Source organism: Typopeltis vanoorti, chromosome 4, assembly GCF_054136105.1.
Source record: "Typopeltis vanoorti isolate ZY-2024b chromosome 4, IOZ_Tvanoo_1.0, whole genome shotgun sequence".
NCBI classification, from domain to species: domain Eukaryota; kingdom Metazoa; phylum Arthropoda; class Arachnida; order Uropygi; family Thelyphonidae; genus Typopeltis; species Typopeltis vanoorti.
The window spans coordinates 58,664,415-58,685,167 of NC_143552.1; the positions used below are offsets into that span (position 1 = coordinate 58,664,415).

Consider the following 20,753-nt stretch of genomic DNA (forward strand, 5'->3'; position numbering starts at 1 on the left):
GACTGGCTTTCAGATAAGTATAGTTTGCCCACCAATTAGAGATCCCTCGACACTTCTGTGCATGTCAGAAAAAGGAGAATCCATTCCGATAATAAGGTAATCAATCTCTCTTCTGGGATGAGTTTGTTTATTATCACAGGTCGGAAAATTTATGAACATTGTAGTTTTTAAAGTGTAACTATTTTGCTTGTGTAACAGTTGGAAAAATGTATGTAGAGTATTAACAAAATTAAAAAAGGTATAGCATAAAACAAAAATTTAACTAAGTTTATTTTTAAGAAAGTTTTCTATAAAATAAAAATAATTATACAGAAAAACAGAAATTTTTTCAAATGAACTTAGGTATTCTAAACTTACAGTTGAGAGAACTGAGACACTTTAATGTCCTAAACCGATTAATTATTTATGACTTGTTGTGATTTTTAACAAACCCATGCAAAAAAAAATGTTGGAAAAAAATACCATTATCAAATCCTTTTAATCTTTAGAGTCATCTGAATCGGTGTCCGAATCGCCATCACTTTCACTTAAACTGATCACCAAAGGTTCGCATAATTCTTTGATAATTCCATCTCTGTCCCAATACGTATTTTCCAATGAGGTGACATGAGAGCAATATTTTCTCCAGTTTTGAACTGTAATACTTTCAATCGCCTGTTCTGAAAGCTTAAAAAGTTTCGACATGTCAATATCTCCAGTTACGTTGCGATGGCAAATGAAATTTTTCTTTCACTTCTGCCCAAACATACTCAATAGCATTAATATCGCAATGATATGGTAGTAGCCTCAAAGCTAGAAATCTATGCTCTTTGAGCATCATGTCGAATTTAAATAGCTTAGTTGTGGGCAAGTTTCTTTTGGCCAAATTAAGCAATTCAATTTTTCGCATATCTGGGGAATGAGAAATGTTATTTGCAGAGAGCCAATCCATAAGAACTTGCTTCTTATTAGACCAATTTGGAACTTTGTTTAATCGAATAGAGTGATATGAAGCGTTATCAATTATAACAACAGCATTTTTAGGAGGGTTTGGAATTGATTTTTCTTCTGCCCACTTTTCGAAGATTGTAGAATTCATTTGCCCATGGTAATCTCCAGTAATTAAATTGGCTTCATATAGTAAGTTTGAATTTGGTAAAAAACCCATTTCTCCACCTGCACACAAAATTATTATGCACCGCGAGGCATTTCAGGTTTGTAGCACTCCACATTCTTCTTTAGACTGCCAACATTTTCCATAAGTTAAATTACTATCAATCCAAGTTTCATCTAGATACACTATCAGTTTTTTCTCCTCCCTGAAACGTCTTATTGTTCTCAAATACTGCGTTCTAGATAAAACAATGTCACTTCGCTCAATGATAAGTTTCCTTTTATTTTGAGACTTTTTAAAACAAAATCCGATTTCATGAAGTATTTTCCTTCAAGTTTCTCTTTTCCAAGGAAAATAAATTTTTTCTTTAAGCACAGGAATCAATTTCGGAACAGTTGGCACTCTTTTCTCGACTACGTAAAATTCGTGAATAGTTCTTATAACGTCTACATCAAAATCATTCAAAGCTACGGTTTCGATGGTTTTCTTTACTCTGAAGCTTTTTTAGGAGATTTAAATTTTGGCTTACCTTCACCTTTTGATTCCCTACGAATTCTTTTAATTGCACTTGCATGTTTTATGACTTGAGAAAGGGGAACAAGGAGGCGATTCTTTTTTGCAGAATGTCAGCACATTATTCAATATTCTTTTGCAAGAGCTACTGAAACTTTTAACAACAGAACTTGTTGACTGCACTCAATCCATCATACAAATTGATAATAAAAAAATAATGCAAAAAAGCGACAACAAAAATCAAGGTAGTACTAGTACAGCGACAGACAAGAAAGCACGTGATTTCGCATGTTGGCGACCAATTCGTACATCCTTCATTTCTTTTTCCCCTTCAGCATGAATCAACTATTCTTGGCAAAATGCCAAGGAGAGATCTACAAACGGTGGGTGAACTATATCAACAAGTTATGTATGGGTTTGCAGTATTTTGAAAGAGGAAAGTCACTGCAAAGAAAGTGTGCTGCAGGTTTGGGACCATTGTTGTTTAACTTGCATATTAATGATATTGGGATGGGTTTAGTTGGAGATATACAAATATTTGCAGATGGTGCAAAACACCAAATAACTAAATATACTAAAAAGGTGCTCAAGAATTTATTTCTGCTATTAATAAAAGAGATTAATAGCCATTGAATAACTTTACATAAAAAGAATTCTGCATCAACTTTGACTTTATTACAAGAAGCTCAACTCGTGGAAACTTTTTAAGGAGTGGTTAAATTTGATATAATTAAATGTTTGCCTAAGAACTGCAAAAGAAAGACCCTTAGAAAATGGATCACATTAATGTGATCATAGATTGAATAGGTTGTATGTGAGGGGAAAATGAGTGGATATATCAGTTGAGTGTTACAACCTTACACTTTGTAACTCAACTGTCAGTTGAGGGTTCTGAAATTTGGTAGGTAATGATGGGAAGTATACACTTGCAAGGAAATTTTGAAGTAAGTTGATGAGACAAGATCTGGGAGTAGTAGTGGACAAGGACCTGAACTTCAGGGGTCACATTGCACAAGTTGTGACATCATTATGCAGAAAGAAAAAATTATGGTTCCATTGTATAAGGGCTTGATCAAGCCTCATATGGATTATTGTGCACAGATTTGGTCACCTGGTTTTCATGGTAATGAAGATATATTAGAAAGGGTTCAGAGAAGATTTACTAAGGTGGTAACTGGTCTTTGTAGTATGAATACAGATTGAGGAAATGCAGTTTGCAAGACCTCGTGAATAAGAGGAAGAGAAGGAATGTGATTGAGACATTTCAGCAGGTTAGGGTTATTAATGTGGAAGAAATTTTTCATAGAATGGGAGAAATGGGAGGTAGAACAGGAGACCATCTGCAGATACTATAAGGAGGGCATGAGCAAGAGGGTAAAGAGCAGGTTCTTTGCATGGAGAAGGGTTAGTGAGTGAAATGCATTGCTTGACACTGGTGAATACGGACATGTTGAGTGAGTTTAAAGCATAATTTGATGAGCTGTAATGCAACAGTATGAAAAATTTTGTTGTTCAACAGCTATTAATCTCTTTTCTTAATAGCAGAAATAAATGCTTCAGTTATTTGATATTTTTCAGTGGAGTTCCTTTGGATATCCACAACTTCTCTCTTCTGCACTTTTTCCAGAGTACAGTAATACTCCGCTTGATCTGCTCATACTACACTTTTCAGTTATGAAATAGCACCCATTTATACTACAGTTTTAGTGATGTGACTTTGCTATGAATCAACTGATGCAGTATTTATGAACTCAGTTTATTTACAATGTCGTTACTCACTACTTCTCTGTGTTTTTGTGTGTCACTGTTAATTATAAACTGTTTATAACTATAATTTTATTTTATTGTTGTTAATAATGGCAGATAAAATTCAGATTAAGGGTGTTGTTGCTTCTATGCATGTTAAATCTATTCCATTATATGATGAGATTAAAATATTAAATTTAGTGACAATAGTGTATTGAACTGAGATGGGCTGCAAGTTAAACTTACCTCATGCTACTGTTGTTACAGTTGTTAAAAAAACAAAGTTCTACATGAAGTGAAAAGTTACACTAGTTCATATTACAGTTATCTGCAAATGAGACAATCTTATTGCTGAAATGGAAAAACTTTTAATGGTATATATTTGATGACCAAACTGGTTGGCATGTTCCCTTAAGCCAAACTATTCAGAATAACTTTTTCATTTGCATAATCTAAATGCTTTAATTATGTCATTTATGAATGCATATGACTGCTTAAAAATTATTAAATCATTTACATTCATCTAGAAGTGTGGAAAAATTAGTGATTCACTGTATAACCAGGGTATGCCTGTCTCAGTATTTTATTTTTTTATTTTGTTTATTTATTTATTTATTTATTATTATTTATTTTTTTAGGTAGGAATCCCAAATGCTCTTAGTTTATAAGATACCAGGTTATACTTGGATTTTGACTAATTCAGCATGTGTTTACTTTTCATTTAGAGCAATTAAATCTTAATTTCTATTTCTCAGAAATCTCATTTAAGTGCATCCAATGCAGTGATATTGATGAGCTAATGATATGCATCATTGTGCATTACTAACTACTCCTTCCACTGTAATATTGTCTACAATTTTTGATGTTTAACTTGTATATTATTAAGTTATTTATAGTAAGCATCCTCTATAATTCAGTCAGTAATGATGCCATTTGGTTTGGAAAGACCCGGGTTTGAATCCTGTGTACAATGTGAGAATCTTTGTAAGGACTTTTCAATTGAAGGTGAACTAGCCAATCTTATACTGAGATAGCAGGATTTTTCTTTCCTGGAAACGGTTTTTTCCCCCTCCAAAACAGACTGTCAGTAAACACTCACTCAGACATAGCAGACTCGGTTAGATAAGATTAATTACTCTTTCCTAGTATTAATTTTCTATGAAACCAAGTACTTGATGGACAGGCCATTGAGTCTAACACATATAGGAAGAGTGTAGATTATTTACATTGGGTTACCTGACTTTTGACCTTCTTTGGCCTGAGTTTGCTGCAAGACTAGATTAATTGCATTAATAATAAAAAAAAAAAAAGCAGAAAAATCATTGAAAAAGTAGCAGAAAAAAAAAGTCACAATTAAGTCCAAACCATGCCTACTTGATACATGATTTGCAAGAATAGCAGTTACTGATTAATTAACATGTTATAGCTGCATTAATTTCATATTATTTAAGTATAATGCAACCATGTAAACTTTCTATTATGATTACATATAAAAATGTATATTTTTTGGGTAATACCATAACATTCTATTTTCATTATGTTATTTGCACACCCTAATATGCTTGTTTGTAAATATTGTATAATATGTCCCTAGTGCCTTTGTTATAAAAATAATAAAATTATTAATTGTATTAGGTAAGATTTCATTTAGGATTCTATTCAATTAGTGTGGAAAAGGGGACTGAAGGCATTCTTCTCGAGATAGTTGAGATAAATTACATGATTGTTTTGTCTGGATCATTTAAACCTCAAAGATTGAAGATCACTGATGTAGAATTGAGGTTTTAGCTACCATAATGCAAAATATATTAAACCATGGTGACGTCTAGTTGGTCTGTAGTAAAAAATATCCTATGCCTGCATCATCATCATGCTAGTGGGCCTCTTATTATGATTGTGTATGCACTTCAAGGCCTCATCAAGGGGAGGGATTTAGACACTTACCTATTGTACATGTGAACAAGGTGGAAGCCAAAAAAGATAAGTTTTTGATATAATTTATTGGAGTTTTTGCTTTAAATTTTCAGGAGTCTAATCTAAAATGAAAGTATTGCCTGTCAATAGTTTTGTTTGTCAAATTTATAATATTTTAGTTTATTTTGTCAGTGTTCTATGTTCAGTGTCTGAGTAATGGCAGCTGCTGCAATTCAGTTTGCCGATACATTATTTTCCAGCCTGCCACCATTCAGGGACTCCATTTTACACAGCATACTACAAGATTTTGTGGTATGCAGTGCTTGTGGCATGTTTGCATTCTGGCAGTTAGAAATGTGACAGGGAAGAGACTGGGGGATGCATGTCTGCTAAAAATATAGGAAATGGGAAGAGGTCAGTGATATGGAAATTAGCATAACAGGCTTCAGCAGTGTTGTGTCAGAAACAAGTGAATGCCAACCGAGAGAGAGAGAGACAAGCAGCATGATCAGGGGTGATGAGCATCTTGTGAATAAGGGTGTAAAATTAGGGAGTGTAGTAAGTTTGGAAGATGATGTGATTGGGTGAGTGAATATTGAGCATGAATAAGTTGCTTGGAGAGAGAGAGAGATGCACTGATAGAAAAAGTGGAATGTATGAGTAATAAGTTCAGAGGTGTGAAAGAAGAGGTTAGGAGACGGGAAAGAATGGATGTAAAGCAAAAGAAAATAGGAGTGAGAGAGTTATGAGAATGATAGAAGGGGAGAGAACAAGAAAACCATTGGAAGAGAAAGAATAATAGGAAGGCAATGCAGTGCAGGAGTCAGGGATGATAAGATGACAGGAAGGCAAGTGGGAGAGGCAGGAGAGAGTGTCAGAAGAGAGAGAGAGAGAGTTAGGGATGCAGATGAACAAGGAAAGAACAGAGTGGTAAGAGGTATGATGCATTGGAATTTGATGATCTCTGGAGTGCAAAATAGAATACTAGAATACTGAAGAACAATACATAGTGTGACTGTAACAATTAAGGAAGGTGAAAGAGTGAATGAAATGATTGTGATGGTGGGTACGAATGACCTGAGAGGAAGTGTGAATCAGGTGGTGAGAGATCTGAGGTTGATACTTGAGGTTGTACAGCAGAAGAGAGAGAGGGGGGGAGATAGTGAGTTTGTTACCCAGGTATGATAATAGAGCTGAGGAGAAAAGTGTCAGTAGTGAATGTCATGATAGTCAGAATGTGTCAAAAGATAGGCTGGGATTATGTGGATTTCTGAAGTGCATTTGAGGATAGAAGAGGACTATATGCAAGGGACAGCCTGCATTTGAATAAGGAAGGACATAGGCATTTGGAGAGAAACTAGAGTTATCAGGGTGGATGGTAGCAGGGATAGCCTTTCTGAGAATAGTCACTTGGAGAAGGGAGAACATATGATGTAATGCAGAATCCAATAGTCTGGAAGGAATAATGATAGGCATAGAAACACTGACAGTGCATAGCCTCAGCCTATCCAAAGATTATTGGAATCAGTGAGAAATGGTTGACAGAAGATATACTGACAGGAATAGACATAGTAGAGTATAGCATTCTTCGATAGGATAGGAAAGGAAAATACGGTGGTGAAATATCACTTATGATAAGTGATAAGTTCTTTCTGAGTAGAGGAATTGAAGGGCAGTAGCACTTATGGTTTTGAGGGTATGTGGTGTGAGGTGGAGGTGGGCAGGACAGGATATTTAGTGGTGGCGTTGCTATAAGCCAGGGAACATAGAGGCCGAAGAGCATTCCTGCTCAACAGTTGAGCTTGGCGAGTGCAAAAAGAATGATCATTACAAGAGGTTTTAACTACAGCAGTATAAATTGGGAAGAGGAAACTGCACGTAGTATTAAAAGAATGTAATTCTTGAGGGGAAAATGTCATAGGCAACAAGTAGTTGAAGGAACATGAGGCTCAAGAGTTTGGGATTTGGTCATAGCATCAGAGGATCTGATTGTAACTGGCATCTCTGCACCTAGTTGGAGAGGGTGACCATGTGGTTTTTGACTTGAAGGAGGAATAGACATGCAAGGGTATCAAGGAGAAAGAAATTTATGTGGAATTATAAAGCAAATGATTATAATAATCTTAGAAATCACTTGGAGCGGTTTCATGGATGGAAGAATTGGAAGGGCAAGATATCATTGGTGCATGGGAGCTAGTGAAGAAATATTTATTAGTAGCAGTGGCAAGTTGTATACCTAGAGTGAAAAAGAGAACACAATAATTTGATGTAAAGTGGATGACAAATGATATCAAACAGGAGCTATAGGTGAATTAATGGTTATGGAAGAGATATAAGGAGAAGGGGGTGGAGAGCAGATGCATGAAGCATATAAGACTCATTCAAGGAGAGTAACTAAAGGTTTTTTTGAAGTGACCAAAAGTTGGATTCTTTACTCTAAACTTGTGCCATCGTGTTTTATCATTTTCTAAAGTATACTTCCAAAATATCCACCATATGAAATCCCAGTAGTGAATACACTGTTGCAGTCTTTTAAGTACTTTAAGTGTCTAAACAGTTGAACATCAAGTGCCCATTTTGCTTACTGCACAAAGCAAAGAACTTTGGGACTTGCCTACACAGTGCATTTGAGCAGCACTGACAAATCCAACAATGTTTCAAAGTGTGCTATATTTGCAGACTAGACATCACCAACACAAGAAAGGCCCTTATTTGTGATTTTTGCTGTTACTGGTTGTATGCTTGATGAATTGATGATATGCAAACTGTTCAACAACTTGAAGTCTTGCTTCAATAAAACAGCTCCTGAACTCGAGAAAGTGCATTAACATCGTAGAGCAGTGCCACCCACTATTGATAAGATTTTTTCAGCAAAATTAAATCAAATAGAATCTTGAACTATTTTATGATCAGTGCATTGACAGAAATGCACCCTTCACCAGTAAAACTTGCAAACTCCATAACCACATTGTGTCATTGTTACACAACATGATGCAAACTTTCTGCATCTTCTTGAAGTAACTTTAGATGCTTATGAGCATGCAGCTATGAACAAAAAGTTCAATGCTCCCCCCCCCCCCCCAGGTTGTGCATATGATCCTGGCTGATATATTGTCACTCAGCAGGAATAAAGTCTGTGACAATAACTGGAAGAAAAATGCCAGAGTGGTGGTGGTGATGATGAATGGATCGTTGACTGTAAAAATGGAATTCTAGTTCAGAAATCAGGCACTTATAGCAATGCTGGAAACCAGAATAAAAGAACTGCATAGGAAACATGTGATCCATGTGGTCTCAGCACCAACCTCCATGCTAACTTCCAACTGTAGTGTGAAAAGTTTGACACTGGCCTGGTTGGCTGAGTGGTTAGTGTATCAGCTCTACAGCCAAAAGGCTGCAAGTTTGATTCCCACCATGGGCATTGATGTTTGTGATGTCGTGAAAATACTGGTGGTGGTGGTGGGGGGGCAGTAGATGGCGTTGGTGTAGATGATGTGGTTCGCTGTAATTGGTGGATTAAGAGGTGGAGAGTTGTGGAGTAGGTGTTCTCTCTTGATGAGGCTTTGGACTCCTTGGAGGTGTCACGTAATAATAATCATAATACAGCAACAGTTGATGTGATAACTTTGGACTCCTTGGAGGTGTCATGTAATAATAATAATAATACAGTGACAGTTGATGTGATAACTGAGATCTACTCGGAACGATGCACAATTTTAGCCAGCCTGGTTGGCTGAGTGGTTAGCGTATCTGCTCTCCAGCCAAAAGTCTCTGGGTTCAAATCCCATGTTTGTGATGTCTGTGAAATAGTGGTGGTGGTGGGCAGTAGATGGCATTGGTGTAGATGATGTGTTTTGCTGTAATTGGTGGATTGAGTGGTAGAGACAGAGAGTTGTAGAGTAGGTTCTCTCCCTCGATGAGTCTTTGGACTCTCTGGAGGGGTCATGTAATAATAATAAAAAAAAAACCATGTACTTTTTTTTTAGCTGGAGCTCAAATTTCAACCCCCCCCTCCACGAGTACCACTATCTCCTCGGCTTTCCCAACTACATACTTTTTTTGACTTCTTTCCACTCAAGGGTGGCATCTGTGTATATGTTTGACCTGGATAATATGACAGAGTGAATCCAACCTAAGATTGCCTGATTTTGACATTTTTTTTTTTTTTTCCGAAACGTTGCCCCACTTGGTCAACTTGTCTACATTGCTCTTCTAATGCCACCAACTATTCTGAACTCTCCAATTCCTCTCCTTAAATGTTGATTTTCTCTGGTCTAACTTTCCTAACAATTCCTTTAGTTGCACCAGAACAGGTAGAGATACTGAGACATTTGCTATCACTAGTTATCGTGCACAAATTGTTTCTTCAGGATACCTAGAGTGCAAGAGATCTAGAATGTTTGGAGAGTGGTTAAATAATTTCCTTCCTTCCTCGATAGTGACCCTTCCCATTACATTAGGTAATTCAGACTACAATCTAGTGCTTATTCTCTTCTCCTATGAAGCAAAGCTTACACAGATACTCCATTTAGCTGTCTAGCTGAATGGAGTATCTGTGTATCTAAACGGGATCTTCATAACTTTACTGTCATATTTCTTTAATTGGACTATTGCTTTCGGACTTACAACCTAAGCATATACACTGAAATTATCACTGAAATAATCCTTGATGGAATAATGGAAACCAGAATAGTGGAGAAAGCAGTTTAAAATGGAATGGGGGAATACTTTCCCCATTCCACTTTAATTACTTTCTCCCCTATCTAAGCCTTGTTTCTCCAAAAGGTGTACCAAAGCTGTACAAGCAAAGAATCAAGTATATCACAAATGGCTTTCATCAAGAATTCCATCTTACTGTATCAGTTGTACTACCCAAAACAGCTGCATGAAAACTATCAGTGCATCCAAAACTGATTGAAAAGAACTTAAAGCAGGAAACTTGCATGTGTCCAAATGGCAGTCATGCTTCTTGTCTCTTGCAAATTGGTTGGCCATGACTTTTTGTCTAACCCCCTCCCTCAACATTTCAACTTGAAACTCTGAGAAGAAGCTTCTCTGCTGTACTTTGGACCAGCATCCCCTCTGATGCATTTTCCAAGAAATACTGTAGATTGACCAGCCATCCTTTATGCCAACATTGAAAAAAGGAAATGCATTATTTTACAGAACAGTTGCTTTCTAGTTGCAAATAAGTTGAAAGTTTATTTTTCACTTGGTTAGACTATAATAAATTTAGTTTAATCCTTTATCCAAGTGTGAACCTTTGCACTTGAAAATATCTTCAGGACTAAATATGGTATTGTACTACCTTACCAGGGTAGGCAGTACAACACCGGGCCAAGGTGGACCATTTTTCTGTAAATCCGGAGTAATTTAATAAAAAGGTGGCACACCGTTTGGCAACTCCTATAGGCAAAAATGACCTCGCCATTGCTTCTACCTGGTATCTCCACTTCTGGGCCTGGCTCTCACTGAAGAGACCTCAATAAAGGTTGAAACTAGTTCTGGGTAGTGGCCAATCCCTTAATGCATAACATTATACATATCTGCGAGGAGATGTGTTTTGCGTTATGGGAGATACTGGGATAGGAGTGTTGGTGGTTTGCTCCACCTTTGCTACGAGTTGCCCAGTGTTGTACTGCCTACCCCGGTAAGGTCGTACAACACCATATTCAGTCCTAAAGATATTTTCAGGCGCAAACTTTGTTTGCTCACACTTGGATAAAGGATTAAACTAAATTTATTATAGTCTAACCAAGTGAAAAATAAACTTTCAACATCTTTCTCTAAATCCAGAGTAATTTAATAAAAAAAAAAAGGTGGCACACCTTTTGGCAACTCCTATAGGTAAAGATGACCTCGCTATTGCTTCTGCCTAGTATCTCCAACTCTGGGCCTGGCTCCCACTGAAGAGACCTCAATAAAGGTCGAAACTAGTCTGGGTAGTGGCCAATCCCTTAATGCGTAACATTATACATGTATGCAAGGAGATGTGTTTTGCATTATGGGAGATACTGGGATAGGAGTGTTGGTAGCTTGCTCCACCTTTGCTACAAGTTGCCAGGTGTTGTATTGCCTACCCTGGTAAGGTAGTACAACACCATATTCAGTCCTGAAGATATTTTCAAGCGCAAACTTTGTTTGCTCACACTTGGATAAAGGATTAAATTAAATTCATTATTATTGTAAATAAGTATGTTACACAATTTTAGAAAGTAGGAACATACTTTATTAAAAAATGTTTAAGAATATAGACTTTTTAAGAAGAGAGCACAATTGATGCTCCAGCAACTGAAAAGAGAAAAAAAAATAATAATAATATAAACAATAAGTTTATTTAAATGCAATTTGGAAATGGTGTAAAAAGAACTTTACCAAATGATATCAATAAGTATTCAGGAAAAGAAGAAGCAGGAGCAGCTGATGTGATTTCACTATTAGAGTAGAGAATGGAAGAATGTTTGGGAAAATGTAAGCCTGTAACACTGATAATTGTACAAGAAAAAGATAAACAGATTAGGACCATCAGGGTCACTTGAAGGATGTATATAGGCAAGTGTTTGTTAAGAAAAGATGTAAATTGAACAGAAGCTTTTTTAGTAGTCGATTTCATCCACATTTAAGTTATCTAATCATCTGAAACTAATATTCATGAAGTACTAAGAACTTTAAGCAGGTATTTAACACTCACCTCATGTCCAAGTTATGAATAAATATCAAAATCAAGTTTATACACTGCACTTTTTTCATTTTAAATAGGAGGAGACTACAACTGAAATAGTTGTAATTCAGACTTCAACAGCAAATGGAAAAACTCCTGCCCAGCTATCATGTGAATGGTGTAATAAGCAGCTTCCTAGTACTTCAGCTTTAACAAGTAAGATTTGAATAAAATTTCTCTTAATGTTACAAGAAATTCTAATTTTGAGATAATACTGATACTCAACATAATCTCAAAATTATAATTTCCTGGAATTAGAATTAGGATTAGAAAATTCTGATTTATAAATACTTATAAATCTAATTTACAAATATTTTTATGAAATTTTACAATAAATATAAAATGCCAATAATAAGTAAACTGGAATGTGGAATGTTTTACTATGAGATTTAAAAATAGCAAAAACATTCACAATAATATTACTAACCATGAAACTTTTGCCACAGGTTGTAAACACACACACTCACTGCTGGCTTGGGTGGCTGAGTAGTTTGTGTATCTGCTCTTCAACAAGCAGCTGCAGTTTTCAACCCCACTATAGCCATGGATGTTTGTGAATGACTTTAAGTAGTAGACACTTTTTTTGTCACCTAGTGTGAGATTGCCAGCTGTTTATAAATAATAATAATAATAATATTATTATTATTATTATTGTATGTTGAATCCATGGAATCCTAAGACCCATTGTGGGAGACCCAAATTATCGGTATCATCCTTCTCCTTGAAAGTTGGGTATAGTTAGCATGGTGTGAACCCATGCTAACTACACTCCTACCTAACTTTTAGGGATGACCTGTTCTGCTCCCTCTAGCCAAGTGTTGATGAAACATTTCTCCTTCATCAATCCTATAAAATCCTTTAAGTAACTTAAATGTTCTATCACTTTTTTTGCCTGTCAGCCAACTTTTGTAATACACAAACACTCATTCTATCCTCATAGCGATCTTTCCACAGACCACTCACCTCACTGGATCCTCTCCACCACTTCCTCATCCTCAAGAAACCCATGTGCCCAGACCTGATCACAATAATCTAGATGTGGTGGTATCAAGGCAATAAAGTGGAATGATGACTCCTTCATCTCTGCTTATTAATGTGTTCTTCAGTAACCAAGTAATCATGCGCTACCCTGACTACTTTAGCAATATGCCCTCTAAACTTCACCTCTATATTCTACTATCCCCAAATCTCTGGCTTCATTAATTTCCTGGAGTAATTTCCCTCAATGTGGTATGCAGCTTCTAATCTTCATATCCCAAAATGCATAATTTTACACTTTTCGACATTAAATCAACATCCATTATGTTTTCTCATACTGTCAGATCATTTTCAAATAATTTTGCATGTTCCCTACATCACCTTGATTAGCTGTTATCATCCCTAACATTGCATCATCAGCAAACAACTGAAACAACTTTCATATACTCTATCTATTGCTCTCCAAACTCCATCAACCACTCTGACCTCTTCAACTATCTCTCTCTCTAAAGCTTGACTTTCTGCAGTCGAAATACCCCCAATAGTGAGGTCATCCTTCTTGGAGACTTCAATGTCCACAACTCAACATTGCCCCCCCCCCCCTTCTCTAGTTTCACTGACCAAGTAGGGAAGGATGCCGAAGTATTTGCCACCAGCAGTGACCTATCTCAGATCATCAATCTTTCTACCAGAATACCTGACAACCCTCTCCAATTTGCCAACACACTTGACCTCTTATCAACAAGCTCCACTGTGGTTGTCAGTTCTCCTCTTGGTAACTTAGACCAGTGCTTCCCAAACTTCTGGATGTCAGGGCCCCCTTTACAAAAATTAAAATATTTCACGGCCCCTCCTCGAAAAAAAATATATTATTATAATATTTATTGTATTTATATTCAATACAAAACATACACAGCGAATATTGCAAAAATTAAATGCATGTATTACATTTTTTGCCTCTTACTGTTTGGTTCTGAAGACGATGCGGGCTGTTCTGGTAAAATATGAAATACTGTCCTTTTTTTTTGAGTCTGTTTCTGCTTCTTCGGATTGTTCGCGGGAATGTTTTTTTATTTTTTATCAACCACTTCTCCATCTCAGGGTTAAATTTTTTAACTTAGAATAGGTCAAATAATATCACCACTTACCGATACTGGCACACCACAGGCTGATAACATGAAATTAGTGAATATTAGCTGAATAAAGGAATTCCCGGACCAGGAACATTTTTCTCTTTTGTGAATTTTCTCCCTTTAAGGTAATTAATCCTAACGCGAAACAGACAGCAAAGGCAGGTTATTAAAACGTGCATATGATTGGTGCGGTATTAACAAAACATCGCGCAACCGAGAGATAAAAGCATAGCTGACAATTGAGTTGAAATGCTAACTCTCTTCAACCGAATTCCATGTGTGAAACTGCCATAACATTCATTATATATATATATATATATATATTACTTAGTTTTAACACTCTTAGGAATTTTAACACGTTCGGTTGAATTTTATTGTTGCCTTGGGAAATCGAACTCACACACATCTAATTAATAACAATAGTTTTTAGTTAGAAACTATGCTGTATAGAGCATAGTTTCTAACAGTCTATACAGCATAGTTTCTGTATGAGGGAAAATGTGATTGATTAATTAGTGTGTTTTTATCCCAGTTGTCTGTAATTGCACTATTTGTTGAGAAATACATTACACAGACTCCTCGTACCTTATTCACTGGCATGATAAAAGTACTTGTTTTTATTGCCTCTGCAGTATAGTGGCTGTTAGGGAGGGGTGTTGTTTACCACTGGAAGCGAGTTACTGTCTCCCCACATGAACTTGTTTAAGCTTTTTTTCATGTGTGAAGTATATGCGAAACTTTTGTTGGTAACAGAAAACTAGCTCGGATGACAGTGATAATATAAAACGAGTTTTGATATGCATATAAAGTCAATATCAACAGTCCCTGATTACGAACGCGTGATGAAAGGGACAGGAAGATGTGGAGCTTCCCTGGAGAACATTCGAAGTAAATACAATTAACCACTGCTTTGAAATGAAACAAATGAATAAACAATATTTACTAATATTCATTAAGCGCCGAAATACGCAGGAAGCAAAGTTTGTGAACCAACACCAATGTGTGAATTTTTGCATTAAATATAAAAAAATAACAAAAAAGAAATAATAAATAATAAAAGTTAAATACGTTTCTTTTAAAATAAAAAAATCTACTTAGTCTTAAAATATTTTAAATTTGTTTTCATTATTTCACGGCCCCCCTGAACAAAACCTACGGCCCCCAAGGGGGCCACGGCCCACAGTTTGGGAAGCGCTGACTTAGACCACAACCTCATATAAGTCTCTTTTGCCACAAAACAACCTTCACCCACCAGTTCACAGTCTCGTGTACTTTGGCACTACAAAGGTGCCAAATTTGAGGACCTCCGTGACTTCTATTATATAGGACAAATGCCACAAAAACTTGCTTTCCTGTCTACATGGCAGTCACTCATTTTCGTCATTTGCCAAGGCAAAGGTGTAACTTGGGTGTAACTTCTGCCCACCCAGGCTTCCACCACCCTCACATTCAGATGGTATTATAGTTACCTCACCTAAAGACAGGGCCAACTTACTGGCATCACTCTTCTCTTTCAATTCCTGCATTGATGACCTAGACAAAGTTCTCTCCACACCACCAAGAACAACTCCCTCATGTCACCCATAGTCTTTCAACAAAAAGAAATCTGAAGGATCCTCAATAACCTGAATACAAACAAGGCATCTGGTCCTGATGGTATCCCTATTGTGTTAAAAATTTGTGCCCCTTCTTCAGTCTATCCTGCTCAACTAGCATCTGTCCTATATCATGGAAGCAGGACCACATCCAGCCCATCCCAAAGAAAGGTGATAAAAGTCTACCAGCAAACTACCATCCAATTGCTCTCACTTCTGTTCTCTCTAAAATTATGGAGAAATTCATCAACAACCAACTCTTGAACCACCTAGAGCAGGGGTGGGCAACCCCCTTGACATGTGTGCTGGCACAGCAATGACTTTTTTCTGGCATGCAACCCAGGGCTCATCTTAAAAAATAATTAAATAAATAAATATATAATAACATCTTCGCTGAGTTGTATATTTTAACTTAATAGAATACAATTTTATTAAGTAGAGGGATACCAAATAAAAATACAATAAAGAAACAAACACTATCAACTGTTTTAGTAATAAAAAGTAATAAGAAAATGAAACAAACATCCTATTTCCAAGCTATCTATCTCTGCTTGTTACTGACAATCAAGTTTTGTCGCATTCAGTTGTTGCATCATTCGCCAGGCAGCCAGTTGTGATGTGACTCCTTTACTGTCATTTTATGTATTTTTTTGTTTCGTAAAGAATTTATCAGTTTTCTGAAGTGTGTATATATGTGTGGATTTGGATTTAATTAAATCTTAAGTCATTAAAATATGGATTGGAATTATTTAATGTCAAAACAAAGAAACAAAGACATTCAAATGAAGAGGATATTAGAGAATTTAAAGAATATTGGACTGAAAAATTTGGTATAATTAAGAAAGATAAAGCATTATGCATTTTATGTTCTGAATCAGTTGTTTGTAGGGCTTCTGTAAAGAGACATTTTGAAACTGTTCATAAGGACTTAAGCAATAAAAGTGAGCAAGAACAAAGAGAATTACTGTATTTGCTGGCGTATAAGACACACTTTTTTTTCTTTGAAAATAGGTCTGAAAAACAGGGTGCGTCTTATATGCCAATACTCAGTTTTTTATTACTCTCATTTCTGGAAATTTTCTCTGTTCTGAGTTATGCGATTTCTTTCTTGCTTCCTTGCGCTGTGTGAAAGCATTCCAGCAGAGTTCAGTGAATGCGCTGTCATCGACGATCACAGCTGTGCTCCTGTTCGTTTAAACTTTCCAATTGTTGTCTTGGTTGTTGTGAATGGTGATAAATTTCTGCCATTAAATTTTCTCTAAATTTCTTGGCAAATTATGGCTGAAAAATGTCGGCATTGCTACAATATTGCATTCAAGCTATGTGTGATTGCGTGTGCTAAAGAACATGAAAAAAGGGCTGCAGAGAGGCATTTCGGGGCATTCAAACTGAGAAAATGATAAGAACTTGGCAGAATCAGGAAGAGGATCTAAAAAATCTTTTTTTCCTAAAAAATGTGTACAAAAAAAAGGGGATGCATCTTAATGTGGTAATTTCTCGTTGACTGAGCAAGACAAAAAAAAAACAGTCAGATACTTTGATGAAATTTATTTCAGGTAGGTGCCTAGTTCCAATTTAGTTGTAGCTAGTTTTGAGGTTTCAAAAGTTATTGCCCAACATGGAAAACCACTCAGTGATGGGATTAAAGAAGCATGGCTACAATGTGCTCCTTTTCTTTTTGACAAGCTTTCAGTGAAGGTAAAAATTATTCTGTGTATTAAAGATTTGTCTCTGAGTAGAAAAACAGTTAAAGATAGGATAATTAAGTTGGAAAGGAATACAGCAGAGCAATTAACAAAAGATTTGGCTTCATGTGAGTTATTTTCTATTTGTGTTGATGAGAGCACAGACATTACATTATCAGCTAGGTTAGCAATCTTTGCTCGATTTTGTAGGGTTGATGAAGTATGCGAAGAGAAGATTAACCTTGTAACACTACCTGAGCATACCACTGGGGTTGAAATATGTAAAGCAGTTATGAACGAATTATCTATTCGGCAAATTGATATTTCTAAAGTGGTATCCATCATAACAGATGGTGCACCTAGCATAATTGGTAAGGAAGCAGGATTTGTAAATCTGTTTGCAAAACATGTTGATCATCCACTGATAAGTTTTCATTGCCTCATACATGAGGAGACTTTATCTGCAAAAGCTGGCTTAAAGAGACTTCAAGAAGTGATGCAAACAGTAACCAAGGTTGTTAATTACATTTCTGCATGTGCTTTGAATAAAAGACAATTTCAGAATTTACTGAATGAGGTGGATTGGATTCAGTGTACAAATGACTACTAATGTACAACAACGTTCATTGGCTTAGTCGAGGTCTTGTTCTGAAACGATTTGTTGAATGCCTGGATGAGATAAATCTCTGAATAATCAATAAATGTCTTATAAAGAAATGTATGACATTGTGTGATTGTAAACTGATGTTTTTTGCAGATTTTTTTGAACATTTAAATCACTTGAACTGGTAAGACTCTTCATGTTATGTTTGATGACATAAAGGCATTTGAAATGAAGCTAGCAGTTTTATAAGAGGGATGCAGACAGTGGGAGATTTAGATATTTTCTAAACCTAAAGAATTACATCAATGATCTCCAAAAGGATGAGAAAACAGACCGCCAATATCTTCAAAAGCTATTTTTAAACGTCACTCTGTGTTATCTGCTGAGCATTTCTAAGATTTGTTAAGTTCGGAGAATAAGAAGAAACTGCAAAATTCATTAAGTTTCCGGACGCTATAAAACTAGATGAATTAAAATTGCTAATGTTTTTATGGATAAATATGGATGATTTTGAAATGCAGTTGATTGATTTTCAAAGTAGCTCAATTTGGAAGCAGGAATTTGTTGACCTCAGAGTTCACTTGGAAAATATTTAAAAGGAGTGATTAGAGTCAGGAGTAACAGAGAGAAGTGTGGAAAACGACATACTAAGGACTTGGAATACTATTCCAGAAACTTTTGTATGTTTAAATACCCTTGCAACAGCATTACTATCCATTTTGTATCTACATATTCTTGTGAATCATTGTTCTCAGTGATGAACTTTGCTAAGTCTCATAATAGGAGTAGCCTTACAGATGAAACTAGTAGTACATGCATATCTCTACAGGTTACAAAATATAAACCTGATATAAATTATCTGCCTTCAGTGATGTTGCAGCAGAAGTCTCATTGATGCTAAATAAATAAAATGTCCACTGCCTTTCTTTCTCTAGTTTTGATTTGATGTTTTCTGCTAAAAATGCTAAAGATTAACCTCTGTTTAATTTTTAATATATTATGTAGGTAAAATAACATTTTATTTTATCTGTAATTTTTACGTATCCATTGTAAGGGATTAAGAATTAATAAAAGAATACAGGAAAACCTCGCTCAGTGCGAATTTGATATGCGTGATAATCCCTTAGCGTGATTGACTGAAATGATACTATTTTCCGCTTTAAGCAAGTGATTAATCAGTTAAATATGATTTTTTACATTATGTGAAATTCTATTTTACGAGAAATTTTTTTGTCACCAATCTGCAGCAAGCAGAAAAGCTGGAAATCATTAAGAGACATGAAAGTGGAGCTAGCAAAACAATGATTGTGCGAGATCTGGGATACAGTGAGTCTACAGTTTGCACTATATTAAATAAGAGCAAAGAACAAGGAAAAGTTGCTACTGCTTCTTTAAGCATGCACATCGCCTGAAATAGAAGACATTTAATGATCAAGATGGGATGTCTTCTATCACCCTGGATTGAGGAGTATAACCCCAAAAAGAATACTTCTTAGTACAGGGAATATTCAGACAAAAGCTCTCAATATTTCTACTTCATTGAAAGAGACCAAATTTCAAGAGGAATATGAAAGCTTTATTGCAAGTTTAGGATGGTTTAACCATTTTAAAAATCGAATTGGACTGCATAACGTAAGAATAACTGGGGAATCTGCTAGTGCTGATAAAGATTCTGCTGCCAAGTTTTCTGAAGAATTGCAAAGCATAATTCAGGAAGGTGATTATGACGATCGGCAAGTATTCAGTGTCGACGAAATTGGTCTCTTTTGGAAGTGTATGCGAGCAAAAACTTTTATAGCTAAAACTGAAGCATCGCAACCAGGATACAAAGTATCTAAAGATTGTCTTACACTTTTAATAGGAGACAATGCAGAAGGCGACTTCAAACTCAAGCCTATGTTAGTTTATCAATAAACACATAGGCTTGAGTTTAAATTGTGCCGATTTTTTCAATAATGCTAACATTATTGAAGAAATCAGCACAATTGGAAATAATATTCCTGAAATAATATTAAATTATTTCAGGAATTTAAACATATACTGGAATATTAATTAAAAGAAACATTAACAAATACTTTCTATATTTTGGCAATGTCACATCGCCAACTTCATGGGAACATACACAACTATGATACGTGCATGCAGGCACTACAAAAAGCAAATGAGGCAGAAGAGAGAAAACTAATGCTGTTCCTAGAGTCCTAAAGGTGCCCCTGGCAGATTGTATTGGGTTGTCTTGACTGTTGGGCTGAAGTTCTCAAGATGCAAGCTTCCCAAATTTGGAGTAGTCTCATGCACTCAAATTTGTTGAGGTTTGGAAAGTTTTTTAGAGCTGAGGTTAATTCCATGAACAATCTTTCATATTTAAATTTGCTGCAGTGTACTAACCTGGCTTTCTTCCAACATATTCAGTGGTGGTTATCCAAAGCATGGTCAGCAAGCCCAGAGTGGCTGTATTGGTGAAACCAGATATAGTTTTTGTGTTCCGATATCCTGACATTTACAGTCCTGCCTGTTTGTACAAAGTAGGACAGTTTTAGGTTAGCGGCCAGATCAGTTTGAAAGCACCAGTTCTCATCTGATCACTGAAGTTAAGCAAACCCGAGCCCAGTTAGTACTTTGGGAGGGTGACCACCTGGGTGCTGCTGGCATTAATTGATTTCTCTGTTTACAGAAAACCTAAACATATAGGCAGATACATTCACCAGCAATCCCCCCCCACAACAATATGGGGTTATAAAAACACTATATAACAGGGCAGAATTAATCTG

At 36.0% G+C, this 20,753-nt stretch overlaps 1 protein-coding gene and 1 pseudogene across 1 annotated transcript in view; both read left to right on the forward strand.

The window, feature by feature from the left end:
- The window catches only part of LOC150107342 (uncharacterized), a 243,496-nt gene that overhangs the window by 119,242 nt on the left and 103,501 nt on the right, over nucleotides 1–20,753 (forward strand). Inside the window, exon 5 of the mRNA XM_090391207.1 lies at nucleotides 12,026–12,143. Within this exon, the coding sequence (XP_090247333.1) occupies nucleotides 12,026–12,143 (118 nt within the window). The remainder of the gene's footprint in view (nucleotides 1–12,025; nucleotides 12,144–20,753) is intronic.
- On the forward strand, nucleotides 20,523–20,633 carry LOC150107343 (5S ribosomal RNA; annotated as a pseudogene).